The sequence below is a fragment of the Salmo trutta genome, unplaced genomic scaffold (assembly GCF_901001165.1).
Source record: "Salmo trutta unplaced genomic scaffold, fSalTru1.1, whole genome shotgun sequence".
NCBI classification, from domain to species: domain Eukaryota; kingdom Metazoa; phylum Chordata; class Actinopteri; order Salmoniformes; family Salmonidae; genus Salmo; species Salmo trutta.
Window position 1 is genome coordinate 1,944,571 of NW_021823216.1, and position 19,914 is coordinate 1,964,484.

General features: G+C 44.1%; 1 protein-coding gene across 2 annotated transcripts in view; it reads left to right on the top strand.

The window, feature by feature from the left end:
- The window catches only part of LOC115189734 (thyrotropin-releasing hormone-degrading ectoenzyme), a 350,721-nt gene that overhangs the window by 273,020 nt on the left and 57,787 nt on the right, over positions 1 to 19,914 (top strand). For both annotated transcript variants that reach the window (XM_029748274.1, XM_029748275.1), the window contains one exon: positions 2,602 to 2,789. In XM_029748274.1, coding sequence (XP_029604134.1) covers positions 2,602 to 2,789 — 188 coding nt within the window. The remainder of the gene's footprint in view (positions 1 to 2,601; positions 2,790 to 19,914) is intronic.

The window sequence follows — 19,914 nt, forward strand, 5'->3', positions numbered from 1 at the left end:
TGTATTACTGTACTGTTGGAGGTATAAACACAAGCATTATGTATTACTGTACTGTTGGAGCTATAAACACAAGCATTATATATTACTGTACTGTTGGAGCTAGAAACACAAGCATTATATATTACTGTACTGTTGGAGCTAAAAACACAAATCAAATCAAATCAAATGTATTTATATAGCCCTTCTTACATCAGCTGATATCTCAAAGTGCTGTACAGAAACCCAGCCTAAAACCCCAAACAGCAAGCAATGCAGGTGTAGAAGCACGGTGGCTAGGAAAAACTCCCTAGAAAGGCCAAAACCTAGGAAGAAACCTAGAGAGGAACCAGGCTATGAGGGGTGGCCAGTCCTCTTCTGGCTGTGCCGGGTGGAGATTATAACAGCACATGGCCTAGATGTTCAAATATTCATAAATGACCAGCATTGTCAAATAATAATAATCATAGTAGTTGTCGAGGGTGCAACAAGTCAGTAACACAAGAGCAAGTGTCAGTTTGGTTTTTCATAGCCGATCTTTGAGAGTATCTCTACCGCTCCTGCTGTCTCTAGAGAGTTGAAAACAGCAGGTCTGGGACAGGTAGCACGTCCGGTGAATAGGTCAGGGTTCCAGCAGGTCTGGGACAACAGGTCTGGGACAGGTAGCACGTCCGGTGAACAGGTCAGGGTTCCATAGCTGCAGGCAGAACAGTTGGAACTGGAGCAGCAGCACGGCCAGGTGAACTGGGGACAGCAAGGAGTCATCAAGCCAGGTAGTCCTGAGGCATGGTCCTAGGGCTCAGGTCCTCCGAGAAAGAGAAAGAAAGAGAAAGAGAGAATTAGAGAGAGCATATTTAAATTCACACAGGACATCGGAAAAGACAAGAGAAATACTCCAGATGTGACAGACTGAACCTAGCCCCCCGACACATAAACTACTGCAGCATAAATACTGGAGGCTGAGACAGGAGGGGTCAGGAGACACTGTGGCCCCATCCGATGAAACCCCCGGACAGGGCCAAACAGGTAGGATATAACCCCAACCACTTTGCCAAAGCACAGCCTCCACACCACTGGAGGGATATCTCCAACCACCAACATACCATCCCGGGACAAGGCCAAGTATAGCCCACAAAGATCTCCGCCACGGCACAGCCCAAAGGGGGGCACCAACCCAGACAGGAAGACCACGTCAGTGACTCAACCCACTCAAGTGACGCACCCCTCCCAGGGACGGCATGGAAGAACACCAGTAAGCCAGTGACTCAGCCCCCGTAATAGGGGTAGAGGCAGAGAATCCCAGTGGAAAGAGGGGAAACCGGCCAGGCAGAGACAGCAAGGGCGGTTCGTTGCTCCAGCCATTCCGTTCACCTTCACACCCCTGGGCCAGACTACACTTAATCATAGGACCTACTGAAGAGATGTGTCTTCAGTAAAGACTTAAAGGTTGAGACTGAGTCTGCGTCTCTCACATGGGTAGGCAGACTATTCCATAAAAATTGAGCTCTATAGGAGAAAGCCCTGCCTCCAGCTGTTTGCTTAGAAATTCTAGGAACAATTAGGAGGCCCGCGTCTTGTGACCGTAGCGTACGTGTAGGTATGTACGGCAGGACCAAATCGGAAAGATAGGTAGGAGCAAGCCCATGTAATGCTTTGTAGGTTAGCAGTAAAACCTTGAAATCAGCCCTTGCCTTAACAGGAAGCCAGTGTAGGGAGGCTAGCACTGGAGTAATATGATCAAATTTTTTGGTTCTAGTCAGGATTCTAGCAGCCGTATTTAGCACTAACTGAAATTTATTTAGTGCTTTATCCGGGTAGCCGGAAAGTAGAGCATGAACACAAGCATTATATATTACTGTACTGTTGGAGCTAGAAACACAAGCATTATATATTACTGTACTGTTGGAGCTATAAACACAAGCATTATGTATTACTGTACTGTTGGAGCTAGAAACACAAGCATTATATATTACTGTACTGTTGGAGCTATAAACACAAGCATTATATATTACTGTACTGTTGGAGCTAGAAACACAAGCATTATGTATTACTGTACTGTTGGCTAGAAACACAAGCATTATATATTACTGTACTGTTGGAGCTATAAACACAAGCATTATGTATTACTGTACTGTTGGAGCTAGAAACACAAGCATTATATATTACTGTACTGTTGGAGCTATAAACACAAGCATTATATATTACTGTACTGTTGGAGCTAGAAACACAAGCATTATGTATTACTGTACTGTTGGAGCTAGAAACACAAGCATTATATATTACTGTACTGTTGGAGCTATAAACACAAGCATTATGTATTACTGTACTGTTGGAGCTAGAAAAACACAAGCATTATATATTACTGTACTGTTGGAGCTAGAAACACAAGCATTATATATTACTGTACTGTTGGAGCTAGAAACACAAGCATTATATATTACTGTACTGTTGGAGCTATAAACACAAGCATTATATATTACTGTACTGTTGGAGCTAGAAACACAAGCATTATCTGGATATCTGTAAGATATGTGTAAGTGACCAATAAGATTTGATTTGACCGACAGACCAATGTCTGACTGATTAAATGGTTAATTGGTTAATTGATTCCCCATATCCCCCCAGGCCATGCAGAAGGAAGGGAAGGACATCAACATTAAGGAGGTGATGGACTGCTGGACCCTCCAGATGGGTTATCCTGTTGTGACCATCAGTAAGAACTACAGTCTGGACCACAGCGTCACCATCACACAGGAACACTTTGTCTACGACAGGGACGCCAAGATCAGAGACCCTGACCTTTTCAACAGAAGGTAGGTACTGTCAGCTGAGGACTGCAGAATGTTTTATTTTGGTTTTTAACCCTTCTTTATATTATTATTATTATTATTATTATTATTTTATTGGTCTCACTTCCACAACAACAAAGAGTGCAAAGCGAGAAGCTAATACCATGTATGAAGAAACTAGTCTTCTCCTGTCCACACAGTGGAGGTAACAGACAGCTAGTCTTCTCCTGTCCTCACAATGGAGGTAACAGACAACTAGTCTTCTCCTGTCCACACAGTGGAGGTAACAGACAGCTAGTCTTCTCCTGTCCACACAGTGGAGGTAACAGACAGCTAGTCTTCTCCTGTCCTCACAATGGAGGTAACAGACAACTAGTCTTCTCCTGTCCACACAGTGGAGGTAACAGACAGCTAGTCTTCTCCTGTCCACACAGTGGAGGTAACAGACAACTAGTCTTCTCCTGTCCACACAGTGCAGGTAACAGACAGCTAGTCTTCTCCTGTCCTCACAATGGAGGTAACAGACAACTAGTCTTCTCCTGTCCACACAGTGGAGGTAACAGACAACTAGTCTTCTCCTGTCCACACAGTGGAGGTAACAGACAGCAAGTCTTCTCCTGTCCACACAGTGGAGGTAACAGACAGCTAGTCTTCTCCTGTCCACACAGTGGAGGTAACAGACAACTAGTCTTCTCCTATCCTCACAATGGAGGTAACAGACAACTAGTCTTCTCCTGTCCACACAGTGGAGGTAACAGACAGCTAGTCTTCTCCTGTCCACACAGTGGAGGTAACAGACAACTAGTCTTCTCCTGTCCACACAGTGGAGGTAACAGACAGCTAGTCTTCTCCTGTCCACACAGTGGAGGTAACAGACAACTAGTCTTCTCCTGTCCACACAGTGGAGGTAACAGACAGCTAGTCTTCTCCTGTCCACACAGTGGAGGTAACAGACAACTAGTCTTCTCCTGTCCACACAGTGGAGGTAACAGACAGCTGTCGATCAGGTCTACTGTATTACTGAACTGTTCTCGCCCAGATGATCTCTCTCTCTCTTTGTCTTTTGTTGTAAATATGTATATACTATTGTTAAAGTGTGTATTGTTTCATTTGCATGTTTTATTCACACCTGCAATGTCGGAGCTCGCAGCTGAAGAATTTCACTGTACCCTGCAACTACATCTGCCTCCCTGTGCATGTGACTAATAAAACCCAATCTAATATCTCTCTCTCTCGCTTATGCAGAGCTGTGTTCAGAAGGGTAGAGCTGTGTTCAGAAGGATAGAGCTGTGCTCAGAAAGATAGAGCTGTGCTCAGAAGGGTAGAGCTGTGTTCAGAAGGGTAGAGCTTTGCTCAGAAGGGTAGAGCTGTGTTCAGAGGGTAGAGCTGTGCTCAGAAGGGTAGAGCTGTGTTCAGAAGGGTAGAGCTGTGTTCAGAAGGGTAGAGCTGTGTTCAGAAGGGTAGAGCTGTGTTCAGAGGGTAGAGCTGTGCTCAGAAGGGTAGAGCTGTGTTCAGAGGGTAGAGCTGTGCTCAGAAGGGTAGAGCTGTGTTCAGAGGGTAGAGCTGTGTTCAGAAGGATAGAGCTGTGCTCAGAAGGGTAGAGCTGTGTTCAGAGGGTAGAGCTGTGTTCAGAAGGATAGAGCTGTGCTCAGAAGGGTAGAGCTGTGTTCAGAGGGTAGAGCTGTGTTCAGAAGGGTAGAGCTGTGTTCAGAGGATAGAGCTGTGTTCAGAAGGGTAGAGCTGTGTTCAGAAGGGTAGAGCTGTGTTCAGAAGGAAAGAACTGTGTTCAGAAGGGTAGAGCTGTGCTCAGAAGGGTAGAGCTGTGTTCAGAGAGTAGAGCTGTGTTCAGAGGGTAGAGCTGTATTCAGAAGGGTAGAGCTGTGTTCAGAGGGTAGAGCTGTGTTCAGAGGATAGAGCTGTGTTCAGAAGGGTAGAGCTGTGTTCAGAAGGGTAGAGCTGTGTTCAGAAGGATAGAACTGTGTTCAGAAGGATAGAGCTGTGCTCAGAAGGGTAGAGCTGTGTTCAGAAGGGTAGAGCTGTGTTCAGAGAGTAGAGCTGTGTTCAGAGGGTAGAGCTGTATTCAGAAGGGTAGAGCTGTGTTCAGAGGGTAGAGCTGTGTTCAGAGGGTAGAGCTGTGTTCAGAAGGATAGAGCTGTGCTCAGAAGGGTAGAGCTGTGTTCAGAAGGGTAGAGCTGTGTTCAGAGGGTAGAGCTGTGTTCAGAGAGTAGAGCTGTGTTCAGAGGGTAGAGCTGTGTTCAGTAGCAGTAGTGTTCAGGAGAAGTCCTGGCAACATGTGGATGGATTAGTTTAATCTTCCATGAAGGTGAGGTTAATAATTCATTCTGAACCAATCTGGTTTCCCTCCCTCGTGTTCCTCTGATTCGGGCCGGCAAGGCCACTAGCGAGGCGAGGAGAGGGATAAGCGAGGACAGGAGAGGCAAGGGACATCGTCTCTGCATCCTAAGACAGGGAGGAAGGGGAAAAGGGTAATCGGGGAAACTTCACAACACTGAAGGCTGTAGATAATGTAGGGGGAAATTCACACCACGGAAGGCTTTAGATAATGTAGGGGGAAATTCACACCACTGAAGGCTGTAGATAATGTAGGGGAAAATTCACACCACTGAAGGCTGTAGATAATGTAGTGAAAAATTCACACCACTGAAGGCTGTAGATAATGTAGGGGGAAATTCACACCACTGAAGGCTATAGATAATGTAGGGGAAAACTTCACACCACTGAAGGCTTTAGATAATGTAGGGGAAACTTCACACCACCGAAGGCTGTAGATAATGTAGGGGGAAATTGACACCACTGAAGGCTTTAGATAATGTAGGGGGAAATTCACACCACTGAAGGCTGTAGTTAATGTAGCCTGTCCAATGGATGCCTACATAATATTTCTAAAATGCTCTTCTGCAGGGCACGTAAACCCCCTCTCGGTTGTCAATGGCAACCTTTATCTCCCGTCCTCACCTGCCGTTGGTAGACTTGTTTTTTGGGTCTTAGCGTGCTTCTTCTGAAAGCTTACTGGAGAAAGAAACAACAAACAGGACTGCTAGTGGTGACTCAAACACCCCAGCTCTCTCATTTAAAACTGGTAAACACCATTAACCCTTTAAATTCCCCCAGCCCATCACAGCTGGCTACCTTGGCCTGCGCTGGGCAATAATGAGAAAAGGCTTTTAAGGAATCAATAGGTAAACTAGCATCCTGCCTCACACCTCTTCCTCTTTCCTCTCTCCTCACCTCTCTTTCCTCTCTCCTCACCTCTCCCTCTTTCCTCTCTCCCTCTATCCTCTCCCTCACACCTCTCCCTCACACCTCTCCCTCTTTCCTCTCTCCTCTTTCCTCTCTCCCTCACACCTCTCCCTCTTTCTTCTCTCCCTCTTTCCTCTCCCTCTTTCTTCTCTCCCTCTATCCTCTCCCTCTTTCCTCTCTCCCTCACACCTCTCCCTCTTTCCTCTCTCCCTCTCTCCTCTATCTCCCTCCTCTCTCTCTCTCTCTCTCTCTCTCTCTCTCTCTCTCTATCTATCTATCTATCTATCTATCTATAAATGGCGCTGGAGGGATGGCTACTGTTTTACAGGCTCTGAAGGTGTGTTGTTAATGGCAGCATATCTAGGTCTGTTGTTAATACAATGGCAGCATATCTAGGTGTGGTGTTAATATAATGGCAGTGTCAGACATGAATACACATGCTTAAGACCTGATGCTCCACAATGGTGTGATGCTCCACTTGGTGTGATGCTCCACTTGGTGTGATGCCTGATGCTCCACTTGGTGTGATGAGTCCCGACGCTGCACTTGGTGTGATGAGGCCCGATGCTGCACTTGGTGTGATGAGGCCCGATGCTCCACTTGGTGTGATGCCTGATGCTCCATTTGGTGTGATGCTCCACATGGTGTGATGAGGCCTGATGCTCCACTTGGTGTGATGCTCCACATGGTGTGATGAGGCCCAATGCTCCACTTGGTGTGATGCTCCACTTGGTGTGATGCTCCATTTGGTGTGATGAGGCCCGATGCTCCACTTGGTGTGATGAGGCCCGATGCTCCACTTGGTGTGATGAAGCCCGATGCTCCACTTGGTGTGATGAGGCCCGATGCTCCACTTGGTGTGATGAGGCCCGATGCTCCACTTGGTGTGATGCTCCACTTGGTGTGATGAAGCCTGATGCTCCACTTGGTGTGATGCTCCACTTGGTGTGATGAGGCCCGATGCTCCACATGGTGTGATGAGGTCCGATGCTCCACTTTGTGTGATGAGGCCCGATGCTCCACTTGGTGTGATAAGGCCCGAGTCTCCACTTGGTGTGATGCTCCACCTGGTGTGATGCTCCACTTGGTGTGATAAGGCCCGAGTCTCCACTTGGTGTGATGCTCCACTTGGTGTGATGCTCCACTTGGTGTGATGAGGCCCGATGCTCCACTTGGTGTGATGAGGCCCGAGTCTCCACTTGGTGGGATGCTCCACTTGGTGTGATGCTCCACTTGGTGTGATGAGGTCCGATGCTCCACTTGGTGTGATGAGGCCCGATGCTCCACTTGGTGTGATGAGGCCGGATACTCCACTTGGTGTGATGAGGCCCGATGCTCCACTTGGTGTGATGAGGCCGGATGCTCCACTTGGTGTGATGAGGCCCGATGCTCCACTTGGTGTGATGAGGCCAGAGAGAGAGAAGATTTAAATACTTGTAAACTATTTCACTCTGTTCAGTAAAGTCTCAAGCCAAGCTTGGAGGTGGTGCAGGCATCGTTCATACATTCTAACAGGTGTGCAGCCATTTGCATGACATTCCAGCTGTGCTTTGATTATTCTGATCTAGCATCAACAGTCCTGAAGGATATTCATAAGGCTGTGGGTGGATAAACAACAGTGTATCTTGACCAGACCACCTATTATTGATTAAAGGCAGGCCAGCCAGGGAGAGAGGGGGAGGGAGGGAGAGAGAGGGAGAGAGAGGGGTAGAGAGGTAGAGAGAGAGAGAGAGAGAGAGAGGGAGTGAGAGGCAGAGAGAGACAGAGAGAGGCAGAGAGAGGCAGAGAGAGAGAGAGAGAGAGGAGAGAGAGAGAGAGAGAGAGAGAGAGAGAGAGAGAGGAGAGAGAGGAGAGAGAGGAGAGAGAGGGAGAGAGAGAGAGAGAGAGAGACAGAAAGAGGTAGAGAGAGGTAGAGAGAGGCAGAGAGAGAGAGAGAGAGAAACTACAGACGGTAGAGGCCTTTGGTGTTTCCTGGTCGTGCTAGACTAGAGGCACACTTACCAGAAATAAATAATAATAGCTACCCTACTCCACAACACATGAAACATTGAACAGGCTCTATGCACGCCAGGCCAGCAGGGTAGTATCTTCTCTTTGAAAGTCAAGTGGATGATGGTTGAGTTTCTGACTCACTCCACAATTTATATTCTTCTTTCCTTCATTTTTTGCCCAGCGATAGAGTATCTATCTGTTCTTTTAAAAGTCAAGTTTGTCGCTCTTGAAAAACCCCATTTTTTACATTACATTTTAGTCATTTAGCAGACGCTCTTATCCAGAGCAATTTACAATTAGTGCATTCAGTCATAGTCAGTACATTCTTCCTCAATAAAGTAGCTCAGCAAAGTCAGTGCTGGTAAAAGGGAAATAATGTTGAGTGTTAGTTCATAAAAGGGTGGGTGGAGGAGGTACTGTGGGATTATTTAACATACTCTTTGAAGATGTAAGGTTTCAGATGTTTTCTGAAGATGGGCAGGGACTCTGCTGTCCTAACTTCTGGGGGAAGTTGGTTCCACCATTGGGGTGTTTTTGCAGGGTCACACCAAGGTTTTTTGTGCTCTAGGAGGGGGACACTGTGGAGTTGTCAACCTTGTTGGAGAGGTCTTGGCAGGCAGGTGCTTCCCCGGGAGGAAGAGCAGCTCTGTCTTGTCGAGGTTGAGCTTGAGGTGGTGGGCAGGGTCATCTGAAAATATGAGGGAGTCGAGTGACTTGGTGTATAGAGAGAAGAGGTCCTAGAACCTGGGGGACACCAGTAGCGGTACGTGGTGCAGACACAGATCCTCTCCACGTCGCCTGCTAGGAGCAGTCTGCCAGGTGGGATGCAATCCAAGAGTGTCCAGAGCCTGAGAAGCCCAGCCCTGAGAGGGTGGAGAGGAGGATCTGATAGAGCCTGAGACGCCCAGCCTGAGAGGGTGGAGAGGAGGATCTGATAGAGCCTGAGACGCCCAGCCCTGAGAGGGTGGAGAGGAGGATCTGATAGAGCCTGAGACGCCCAGCCCTGAGAGGGTGGAGAGGAGGATCTGATAGAGCCTGAGACGCCCAGCCCTGAGAGGGTGGAGAGGAGGATCTGATAGAGCCTGAGACGCCCATCCCTGAGAGGGTGGAGAGGAGGATCTGATGGTTCACGGTGTCGATGGCGGTGGATAGATCTAGGAGGATGAGAACAGAGGAGAGTGAGTCAGCTTTGGCAGTGAGGACAACCTCCGTGACACAGAGGAGAGCAGTCTCGGTTGATAACAACATGAATGTCCCTCCACTCCCCACCAAGTCTGGGCTCTGGCTGGGCTGCTCAAGGACATTCAGAGACTTGTCCCGAAGCCACTCCTGCATTGTCTTGGCTGTGTGCTTAGGGTCGTTGTCCTGTTGGAAGGTGAACCTTCGCCCCAGCCTGAGGTCCTGAGCACCCTGGAGCAGCTTCTCTCATCAAGGATCTCTCTGTACTTTGCTCCATTCATCTTTGCCTCGATCCTGACTAGTCTCCCAGTCCCTGCTGCTGAAAAACATCCCCACAGCATGATGCTGCCAACATCATGCTTCACCGTAGGGATGGTGCCAGGTTTCCTCCAGACGTGCCGGTTGGCATTCAGGCCAAAGAGTACAATCTTGGTTACATCAGACCAGAGACTTTTGTTTCTCATGGTCTGAGAGTCTTTAGCTGCCTTTTGGCAACGTCCAAACGGATTGTCATGTGCCATTTACTGAGGAGTGGCTTCCTTCAGACCACTTTACCATAAAGGCCTGATTGGTGGAGTGCTGCAGAGATGGTTGTCCTTCTGGAAGGTTCTCCCATCTCCACAGAGGAATTCTAGAGCTCTGTCAGAGTGACCATTGGGTTCTTGGTCACCTCCATGACCAAGGCCCTTCTCCTCCGATTGCTCAGTTTGGCCGGGCAGCCAGCTCTAGTAAGAGTCTTGGTGGTTCCAAACTTCTTCCATTTAAAAATGATGTATGCTACTGTGTTCTTGGGGAACTTCAATGCTGCAGACATTTTTTGGTACCCTTTCCCAGATCTGTGCCTCGACACAATCCTGTCTCGGAGCTCTACGGACAATTCCTTCAACCTCAAGGATGATCAATGGAAACAGGATGCATCTGAGCTCAATTTTGAGTCTCATAGCAAACGGTCTGAATAGTTATGTAAATAAGGTATTTCTGTTTTTTATTAGTAATACATTTGCAAAAAATAAATAAAAACTGTTTTTGCTTTGTCATGATGGGTATTGTGTGTAGATTGCTGAGAAAAAAATTATATTTAATCCATTTTAGAATAAGGCTGTAACATAAGAAAATGTGGAAAAAGGGAAGGGGACTGAATACTTTCCGAATGCTCTGTAAACCATCAACTTTGTGAATACCATTGTTGTTTAATATGAGGGTTTCATCATGAACTACCCCCCTCCCCCCTAATGAATATATTTAGTATATATATATTTTTTTTATGACAGGAAATGAGTTCTTCAACAGCAACATTTTCTCTCAGCCTCGTTGCAAAATGTGTACAATAGCATGATATTAGCTATAAAACTGCACATTTTCTCTCAGTTTAATAGCAACATGTGTAGAATAGCAGGGAATTAGATCTAAAACAGTAAGATTTTCTCTCAGCCTCATGGCAAAATATTTACAATAGCATGAGATTAGCTATAAAAGTGCTCAGGTTCTCTCCGCCCCATGGCAACAAAAACAGACGTAAACTGCTCTAAGCCACTATCCCCACTCCCTGACACCAGTCATGGAGAAAATAAATTGCTAAATGAAGTTAGTGGTTGAAGGCACTAAATTAATTTCCTGGTCACCTGCAGAGAACTGTGATCCGTGACTATTATAGGGGCGTTGCAATTACACCCGCTAATTACCTTCTACTCCCCCCCGGGTGTTTCCAGAACATCTAACCTGAGGCTGTACCCAAATGGCACCATATTCCCTGTATAGTGCACTACTTTTGACCAGGGCCCGTTGGATGCCATTTGGGACGCAGGCCTAGTTTATTGTGTCTGGGATTCTGATTACGAGTCTGGGAGATTGTCAGAGTGCATCATGGGGGTTTTATGGATGAAGAATTGACTTGAGCTCTTAGAAATGAATCGCAATGATACTTTCGTATAGGGAAGGTGGAGCCATTTGGGTACAGCCTCAGGTTAGATGCGAGTACAGTCAGAGGACCTGAAAGATGAAATCAACGTTCAGCATGAGATGGAATTCACAGCTCAATAATCACTACGATTACAAGTAGGCTGGGGAATTTATAACTCAAGGTAGTAGTGAAGTATTCTGCTATAACTCAAGGTAGTAGTGAAGTATTCTGTTATAACTCAAGGTAGTAGTGAAGTATTCTGCTATAACTCAAGGTAGTAGTGAAGTATTCTGCTATAACTCAAGGTAGTAGTGAAGTATTCTGTTATAACTCAAGGTAGTAGTGAAGTATTCTGCTATAACTCAAGGTAGTAGTGAAGTATTCTGTTATAACTCAAGGTAGTAGTGAAGTATTCTGCTATAACTCAAGGTAGTAGTGAAGTATTCTGCTATAACTCAAGGTAGTAGTGAAGTATTCTGCTATAACTCAAGGTAGTAGTGAAGTATTCTGCTATAACTCAAGGTAGTAGTGAAGTATTCTGTTATAACTCAAGGTAGTAGTGAAGTATTCTGCTATAACTCAAGGTAGTAGTGAAGTATTCTGCTATAACTCAAGGTAGTAGTGAAGTATTCTGCTATAACTCAAGGTAGTATTGAAGTATTCCGCTATAACTCAAGGTAGTAGTGAAGTATTCTGCTATAACTCAAGGAAGTAGTGAAGTATTCTGCTATAACTCAAGGTAGTATTGAAGTATTCTGCTATAACTCAAGGTAGTAATGAGGTATTCCGCTATAACTCAAGGTAGTAGTGAAGTATTCTGCTATAACTCAAGGTAGTAGTGAAGTATTCTGTTATAACTCAAGGTAGTAGTGAAGTATTCTGCTATAACTCAAGGTAGTAGTGAAGTATTCTGCTATAACTCAAGGTAGTAGTGAAGTATTCTGCTATAACTCAAGGTAGTAGTGAAGTATTCTGCTATAACTCAAGGTAGTAATGAGGTATTCCGCTATAACTCAAGGTAGTAGTGAAGTATTCTGTTATAACTCAAGGTAGTAGTGAAGTATTCTGTTATAACTCAAGGTAGTACATTTACATTTTAGTCATTTAGCAGACGCTCTTATCCAGAGCGACTTACAGCAGTGAATGCATACATTTCTTTTTTAAATATGTTTTTGTACTGGCTCCCCGTGGGAATCAAACCCACAACCCTGGCATTGCACACACCATGCCGGCATTGCAAACACCATGCTCTACCAACTGAGCCACAGGGAAGACAGTAGTAGTGAAGTATTCTGCTATAACTCAAGGTAGTATTGAAGTATTCTGTTTTAACTCAAGGTAGTATTGGGGCAGCAGATAGCCTAGTGGTTTGAGCGTTGGGCCAGTAACCGAAAGGTTGCTGGATCGAATCCCCGAGCTGACAAGGTAAAAATCTGTCATTCTGCCCCTGATCAAGGCAGTTAACCCACTGTTCCTTGGCTGCCATTGTAAATAAGAATTTGTTCTTAACTGACATGCCTAGTTAAATAAAGGTTACACACAGTATTGAAGTATTTTGTTATAACTGAAGGTTGTTTCGAAGTATTCTGTTATAACTCAAGGTAGTATTGCAGTATTCTGTTATAACTCAAGGTAGTATTTAAGTATTCTGTTATAACTCAAGGTAGTATTGAAGTATTCTGTTATAACTCAAGGTAGTGGTGAAGTATTCTGTTATAACTCAAGGTAGTGGTGAAGTATTCTGTTATAACTCAAGGTAGTGGTGAAGTATTCTGTATAAAACTGGACATCAAGTGAAAACCACAAAGGGAAGTGATATAACAACAAAATGCACTGAATATATTATGAACACACTAGTGCAACTACCTGCCCATGTGATAGACTCCATCGATACACTTTTATAATCTGAACATAAAGGATTATGGTATCCATGCAGGTGTTGCTGTATGGTTTCCTTTTTTATTGTGTTTTGAGGAAAGAAAATATATTTTAGCAATAAATGTTAGTGCTCCTCTGAGGACCTGTTACGCTGCTACTTGGACACACACTGTTTGATTAAAGACTATATCAAGCCTCAGCCTCAAGTGTGTCTCTGAAGCTATAAGGAAATAAAGCCTTCTCAGAGAGAGGGAGTAAGAAAAAGAGAGGGGGAGAGAGGAAGAGAGAGAGCGACATCGAGAGAGAGATAGAGAGAGACTGTGGTGGACCTCCCCTGGAGCTTGTCATCCCTGGTCCCTCCAGCAACCTCACACCTCATTACCCTTCATATTGCACCCCTGACCCAAAAAGAGCCAGGCTGCCCACCTCACCCTGCCCCAGCATGCCTCAGGATGCGTTCCAAATGGCGACTTAATCCCCATAGGGCTCTGAAGGGCTCAAAAGTAGTGCACTTTAAAGGGAATAGAGTTCCATTTGGGACGCTCAACCAGCCTGATCTGGCCCAGTCGGACCCTCCAGTGAAGTGGCACTCTCAACCGACTCCGGCCGCCCAGCCAGATCGATGGACCCACCTAGGGGGTGATGATAGAGACATGATGCAGCCACTCATAGTGATGGAACATCGATCCTGAGGAGAGAGAGAGATAGAGAGATTGAGAGGGGGGGGGCGATAGTGAGACAGAGAAATATATATATACAGTTGAAGTCAGAAGTTTACATACACCTTAGCCAAAAACATTTAAACTCAGTTTTTCCGAATTCCTGACATTTAATCCTAGTAAAGATTCCTTGTCTTAGGTCAGTTAGGATCACAACTCTATTTTAAGAATGTGAAATGTCAGAATAATAGTAGTGAGAATGATTTAATTCTGTCACGTCCTGACCAGTAAAGGGGTTATTTGTTATTGTAGTTTGGTCAGGATGTGGCAGGGGGTGTTTGTTTAGAGTGTTTCAGGGTTTGTTGGGCTATGTTCTTATTTAAGAGGGGTGTTTGTTTAGAGTGGTTCGGGGTTTGTTGGGTTATGTTCTTATTTAAGAGGGGTGTTTGTTTAGAGTGTTTCGGGGTTTGTTGGGTTATGTTCTTGTTAGTTTATTTCTATGTTAGTTCTAGTATGTCTATTTTTATGTGGTGTTTGTTGGGTTGACCTTCAATTGGAAGGTGCTCCTAGTTGCTCCTAGTTGCTCCTAGTTGCTTCTATTTGAAGGTCCTATTTAAGAGAGGGGTGTTTTTTCTATGGGATTTTGTGGGTAGTTGTTCCTTGTTTAGTGTTTGTTGCACCTGACAGGACTGTGTCGTTTTGTTCTTTTTACGTATTTATTTGTTTCTCCTTCTTCAAAATAAAAAGAAGATGAGTGTACATATTCCCGCTGCGTTTTGGTCCAATCCCTACGACAACCGTGACAATTTCAGCTTTTTATTTCTTTCATCACATTCCCAGTGGGTCAGAAGTTTACATACACTCAATTTGTATTTGGTAGCATTGCCTTTAAATTGTTTAACTTGGGTCAAACGTTTCGGGTAGCCTTCCACAAGCTTCCCACAATAAGTTGGGTGAATTTTGGCCCATTCCTCCTGACAGAGCTGGTGTAATTGAGTCAAGATTGTAGGCCTCGCACATGCTTTTTCAGTTCTGCCCACAAGTTTTCTATAGGATTGAGGTCAGGGCTTTGTGATGGCCACTCCAATACCTTGACTTTGTTGTATTTAAGCCATTTTGCAACAACTTTGGAATTATGCTTGGGGTCATTGTCCATTTGGAAGTCCCATTTGCGGCCAAGCTTTAACTTCCTGACTGATGTCTTGAGATGTTGCTTCAAAATATCCACATCATTTTCCTCCCTCATGATGCCATCTATTTTGTGAAGTGCACCAGTCCCGCCTGCAGCAAAGCACCCCCACAACATGACGCTGCCACCCCCGTGCTTCACAGTTGGGATGGTGTTCTTTGGCTTGTAAGCCTCCCCCTTTTTCCTCCAAACATTACTATGGTCATTATGGCCAAACAATTCTATATTTGTTTCATCAGACCAAACGACATTTCTCCAAAAGTACGATCTTCGTCTCCATGTGCAGTTGCAAACCGTAGTCTGGCTTTTTTATGGCGGTTTTGGAGCAGCAGCTTCTTCCTTGCTGAGCGGCCTTTCAGGTTATGTCGATATAGGACTCGTTTTACTGTGGATATAGATACATTTGTACCCGTTTCCTCTAGCATCTTCACAAGGTCCTTTGCTGTTGTTCTGGGATTGATTTGCACTTTTCACACCAAAGTACGTTCATCTCTAGGAGACAGAATGCGTCTCCATCCTGAGCGGTATGACGGCTGCGTGGTCCCATGGTGTTTATACTTGCGTACTATTGTTTGTACAGATGAATGTGGTACCTTCAGGCGTTTGGAAATTTCTCCCAAGGAAGAACCAGACTTGTGGAGGTCTACAATCTTTTTTCTGAGTTCTTGGCTGATTTCTTTTGATTTTTCCATGATGTCAAGCAAAGAGGCACTGAGTTTGAAGGTAGGCCTTGAAATACATCCACAGGTACACCTCCAATTGACTCAAATGATGTAAATTAGCCTATCAGAAGCTTCTAAAGCCATGATATCATTTTCTAGAATTTTCCAAGTTGTTTAATGGCACAGTCAACTTAGTGTATCTAAACTTCCGACCCACTGGAATTGTGATACAGTGAATTATAAGTGAAATAATCTGTCTGTAAACAATTGTTGGAAAAATTACTTTGTCATGCACAAGTAGATGTCCTAACCGACTTGACAAAACTATCGTTTGTTAACAAGATATTTGTGGAGTGGTTGAAAAATGAGTTTTAATGACTCCAACCTAAGTGTATGTAAACTTCCAACTTCAACTGTATAGAGAGAGAGAGAGAGAGAGAGAGAGAGACTATAAAAACGGGGTTCTGAAAAGTAAGATAAGGCGAGGGTGAATTAAGAGGGGAGGAGGGGGAGACGGTCAAAGGCTCTTCCTGAAGAGAATTCTGAATTCATTTAATGAAGCAGCAGGCTGTATTTCATGATGCAAGAGGGACAGACCAGACCAGACTAGACCAGACCAGACCAGACCAAAGGGGCAGACCAGACCAGACCAAAGGGGCAGACCAGACCAGACCAAAGGGGCAGACCAGACCAGACCAGAGGGACAGACCAGACCAGACCAGAGGGACAGACCAGACCAGACTAGAGGGACAGACCAGACCGGACCAGATCATAGGGTCAGTCCAGACCAGACCAAAGGGGCAGACCAGACCAGACTAGAGGGACAGTCCAGACCGGACCAGACAAAATAGGATCACAGTTAACTACATAGCAGTTTGGTCAAACGAGATAGTTTAGTACAGGCTGAGTCTCCAACTGGATCTTGTCACAGAGCCACAATTACAAAGTCATTTGTGTCACAGCTTCAACAGTTAACTAAAGCTTGACTCCTCTTCTCTCTGCCACACTGCTGTTCCTGTTCAGCATGCACTAAAACCTCTCAGCTTAACTCACCACTGGGAACGCATGTTTTTCTGTTATGGGATTCAGCTAGCTGCTTGAGGATTGTTCCTCCTGGTTACTTATACAGTAATCAGAGGATTGTTCCTCCTGGTTAGGGAATCATACAGTAGTCAGAGGATTGTTCCTCCTGGTTAATCATACAGTACTCAGAGGATTGTTCCTCCTGGTTAATCATACAGTAATCAGAGGATTGTTCCTCCTGGTTAATCATACAGTACTCAGAGGATTGTTCCTCCTGGTTAATCATACAGTACTCAGAGGATTGTTCCTCCTGGTTAATCATACAGTAATCAGAGGATTGTTCCTCCTGGTTAATCATACAGTAATCAGAGGATTGTTCCTCCTGGTTAATCATACAGTAATCAGAGGATTGTTCCTCCTGGTTAATCATACAGTAATCAGAGGATTGTTCCTCCTGGTTAATCATACAGTAATCAGAGGATTGTTCCTCCTGGTTAATCATACAGTAGTCAGAGGATTGTTCCTCCTGGTTAATCATACAGTAATCAGAGGATTGTTCCTCCTGGTTAATCATACAGTAATCAGAGGATTGTTCCTCCTGGTTAATCATACAGTACTCAGAGGATTGTTCCTCCTGGTTAATCATACAGTAATCAGAGGATTGTTCCTCCTGGTTAATCATACAGTAATCAGAGGATTGTTCCTCCTGGTTAATCATACAGTACTCAGAGGATTGTTCCTCCTGGTTAATCATACAGTAATCAGAGGATTGTTCCTCCTGGTTAATCATACAGTAATCAGAGGATTGTTCCTCCTGGTTAATCATACAGTAATCAGAGGATTGTTCCTCCTGGTTAATCATACAGTAATCAGAGGATTGTTCCTCCTGGTTAATCATACAGTACTCAGAGGATTGTTCCTCCTGGTTAATCATACAGTAATCAGAGGATTGTTCCTCCTGGTTAATCATACAGTAATCAGAGGATTGTTCCTCCTGGTTAATCATACAGTACTCAGAGGATTGTTCCTCCTGGTTAATCATACAGTAGTCAGAGGATTGTTCCTCCTGGTTAATCATACAGTAATCAGAGGGAATGAACAGGCCTGGAGCACAGTACTTAGTCCTTCCTCTAACGCAGCTGTGTAATGGAAATGTGTTACTTCAAGAGAAAAGCAGGCTTTGCCCCAGATAAATGTGCAAGTGTTTGCCTTGCACAACACTTTCTCTCTATCCTCGCCATAAACAATGTTATGTCATTTTATTTACTGTTTCCCCCCAATTATTCACCCATATTTAAAATGTTTTTAATTTTTTTTAATTTTTTTACAATATTTCTATGTCATCACCACCAGCTCTGTGACTGGATAATATGGTTGCCCTTCATTCTAGTGATGACATCCTCACTATGGATGAAATGCTGGATTGTTGCTTCTCTACATGTTGGTATTAGGTTTGATAATAGATTAACTACATGTTGGTATTAGGTCTAGGTTTGATGATAGATTAACTACATGTTGGTATTGGGTCTAGGTTTGATGATAGATTAACTACATGTTGGTATTAGGTCTAGGTTTGATGATAGATTAACTACATGTTGGTATTAGGTCTAGGTTTGATGATAGATTAACTACATGTTGGTATTAGGTTTGATAATAGATTAACTACATGTTGGTATTAGGTCTAGGTTTGATGATAGATTAACTACATGTTGGTATTAGGTCTAGGTTTGATGATAGATTAACTACATGTTGGTATTAGGTCTAGGTTTGATAATAGATTAACTACATGTTGGTATTAGGTCTAGGTTTGATGATAGATTAACTACATGTTGGTATTAGGTCTAGGTTTGATAATAGATTAACTACATGTTGGTATTAGGTCTAGGTTTGATAATAGATTAACTACATGTTGGTATTAGGTCTAGGTTTGATAATAGATTAACTACATGTTGGTATTAGGTCTAGGTTTGATAATAGATTAACTACATGTTGGTATTAGGTTTGATGATAGATTAACTACATGTTGGTATTAGGTCTAGGTTTGATAATAGATTAACTACATGTTGGTATTAGGTCTAGGTTTGATGATAGATTAACTACATGTTGGTATTAGGTCTAGGTTTGATAATAGATTAACTACATGTTGATATTAGGTCTAGGTTTGATGATAGATTAACTACATGTTGGTATTAGGTCTACAGTACTCATTCTTTGATGTGACAGACGGTCTCATTCACCAACCTGGTCTCAGAGCATTTCGTATTATTCGGTACGTAAATCCAACATTCCATTTAGTATGATATGTTACGTTTCGTACGGTATGTATTCATTTGTGCATGTCCATCATCCATTTCGTATATGATATGTTACAAATTGCATTTCGTATGATATGTTACAAATTTGCTAAATGTACAATATGGTACGAATTTGCAAATGTATGTTATGTTACGAATGCCAATTTGTTGTGGCTAACATTAGCTAGGTGGCAAAAACTAAATGTGGCTAAGATTAGTTAGAGTTAAGGTTAGGGTTAAGGTTAGGATCTAGGTTAAAGTGTTAAGGTTAGGGTTAGAGGAAATGTTAGCTAAATGGGTTAAGTAAGTCTTATGTAACCACACCAAACGTAACATATCATACTAATCTGAGTGTATCATATTTACATTTACTATGTTACATCTCGTCTATGAGACCAGGCTGCATTCAGAGATAATTCCGCTCTCTTGATCATGATCCCTGTGATATTCAGAATGCACTGACCCCACAGGCATCTGGTTTCATCAAACCGGATAATCAACGTAATTAAGTAATCAAATCAACTTAATTATGGTTGTTAGGAGCTGAACAATGGATACTTCAGACAGAGGCACACCAGGTTCCCCTCCCTCATTCTCTTAGATAACAAAAATAGTTAATTTGCTCAGTCCTCCCGCTCTGTCTGTCTGTCTGTGTGTGTATGAGAAAGATTTAGGAGTTAATTGCTCAGTGGTTGGTCCCACTGCTCTGGTGCTCTGAATCACGTCCCCTCCACCCTGACATGGACGTCATGTTGATGGAGGTAATCAGAGATGGCAGCTAACAGAAGAGCCAGTCAGTACACCCAGGTGTACAGCGGCCATTTTGATTTTGACAGACATTAATTTAGACCAGCAGGCATCATGGAGGAGCAGGGCGGTGAAACAGCTGTCAGCTAGCATTGTGTGTGTGCGTGTGAGTGCGTGTGAGTGCGTGTGTGTGATGTGTGATAGTTTCACCTGCCTAGGGACGGCCGGGGGTGGGGGGGGAGACAGTGGTGTTCAGTCAGATCCTGAAATCCTAATGTAACCTGCCATGGGTCTGAACCCCTAATGTAACCTGTCATGGGTCTGAACCCTTAATGTAACCTGTCATGGGTCTGAACCCCTAATGT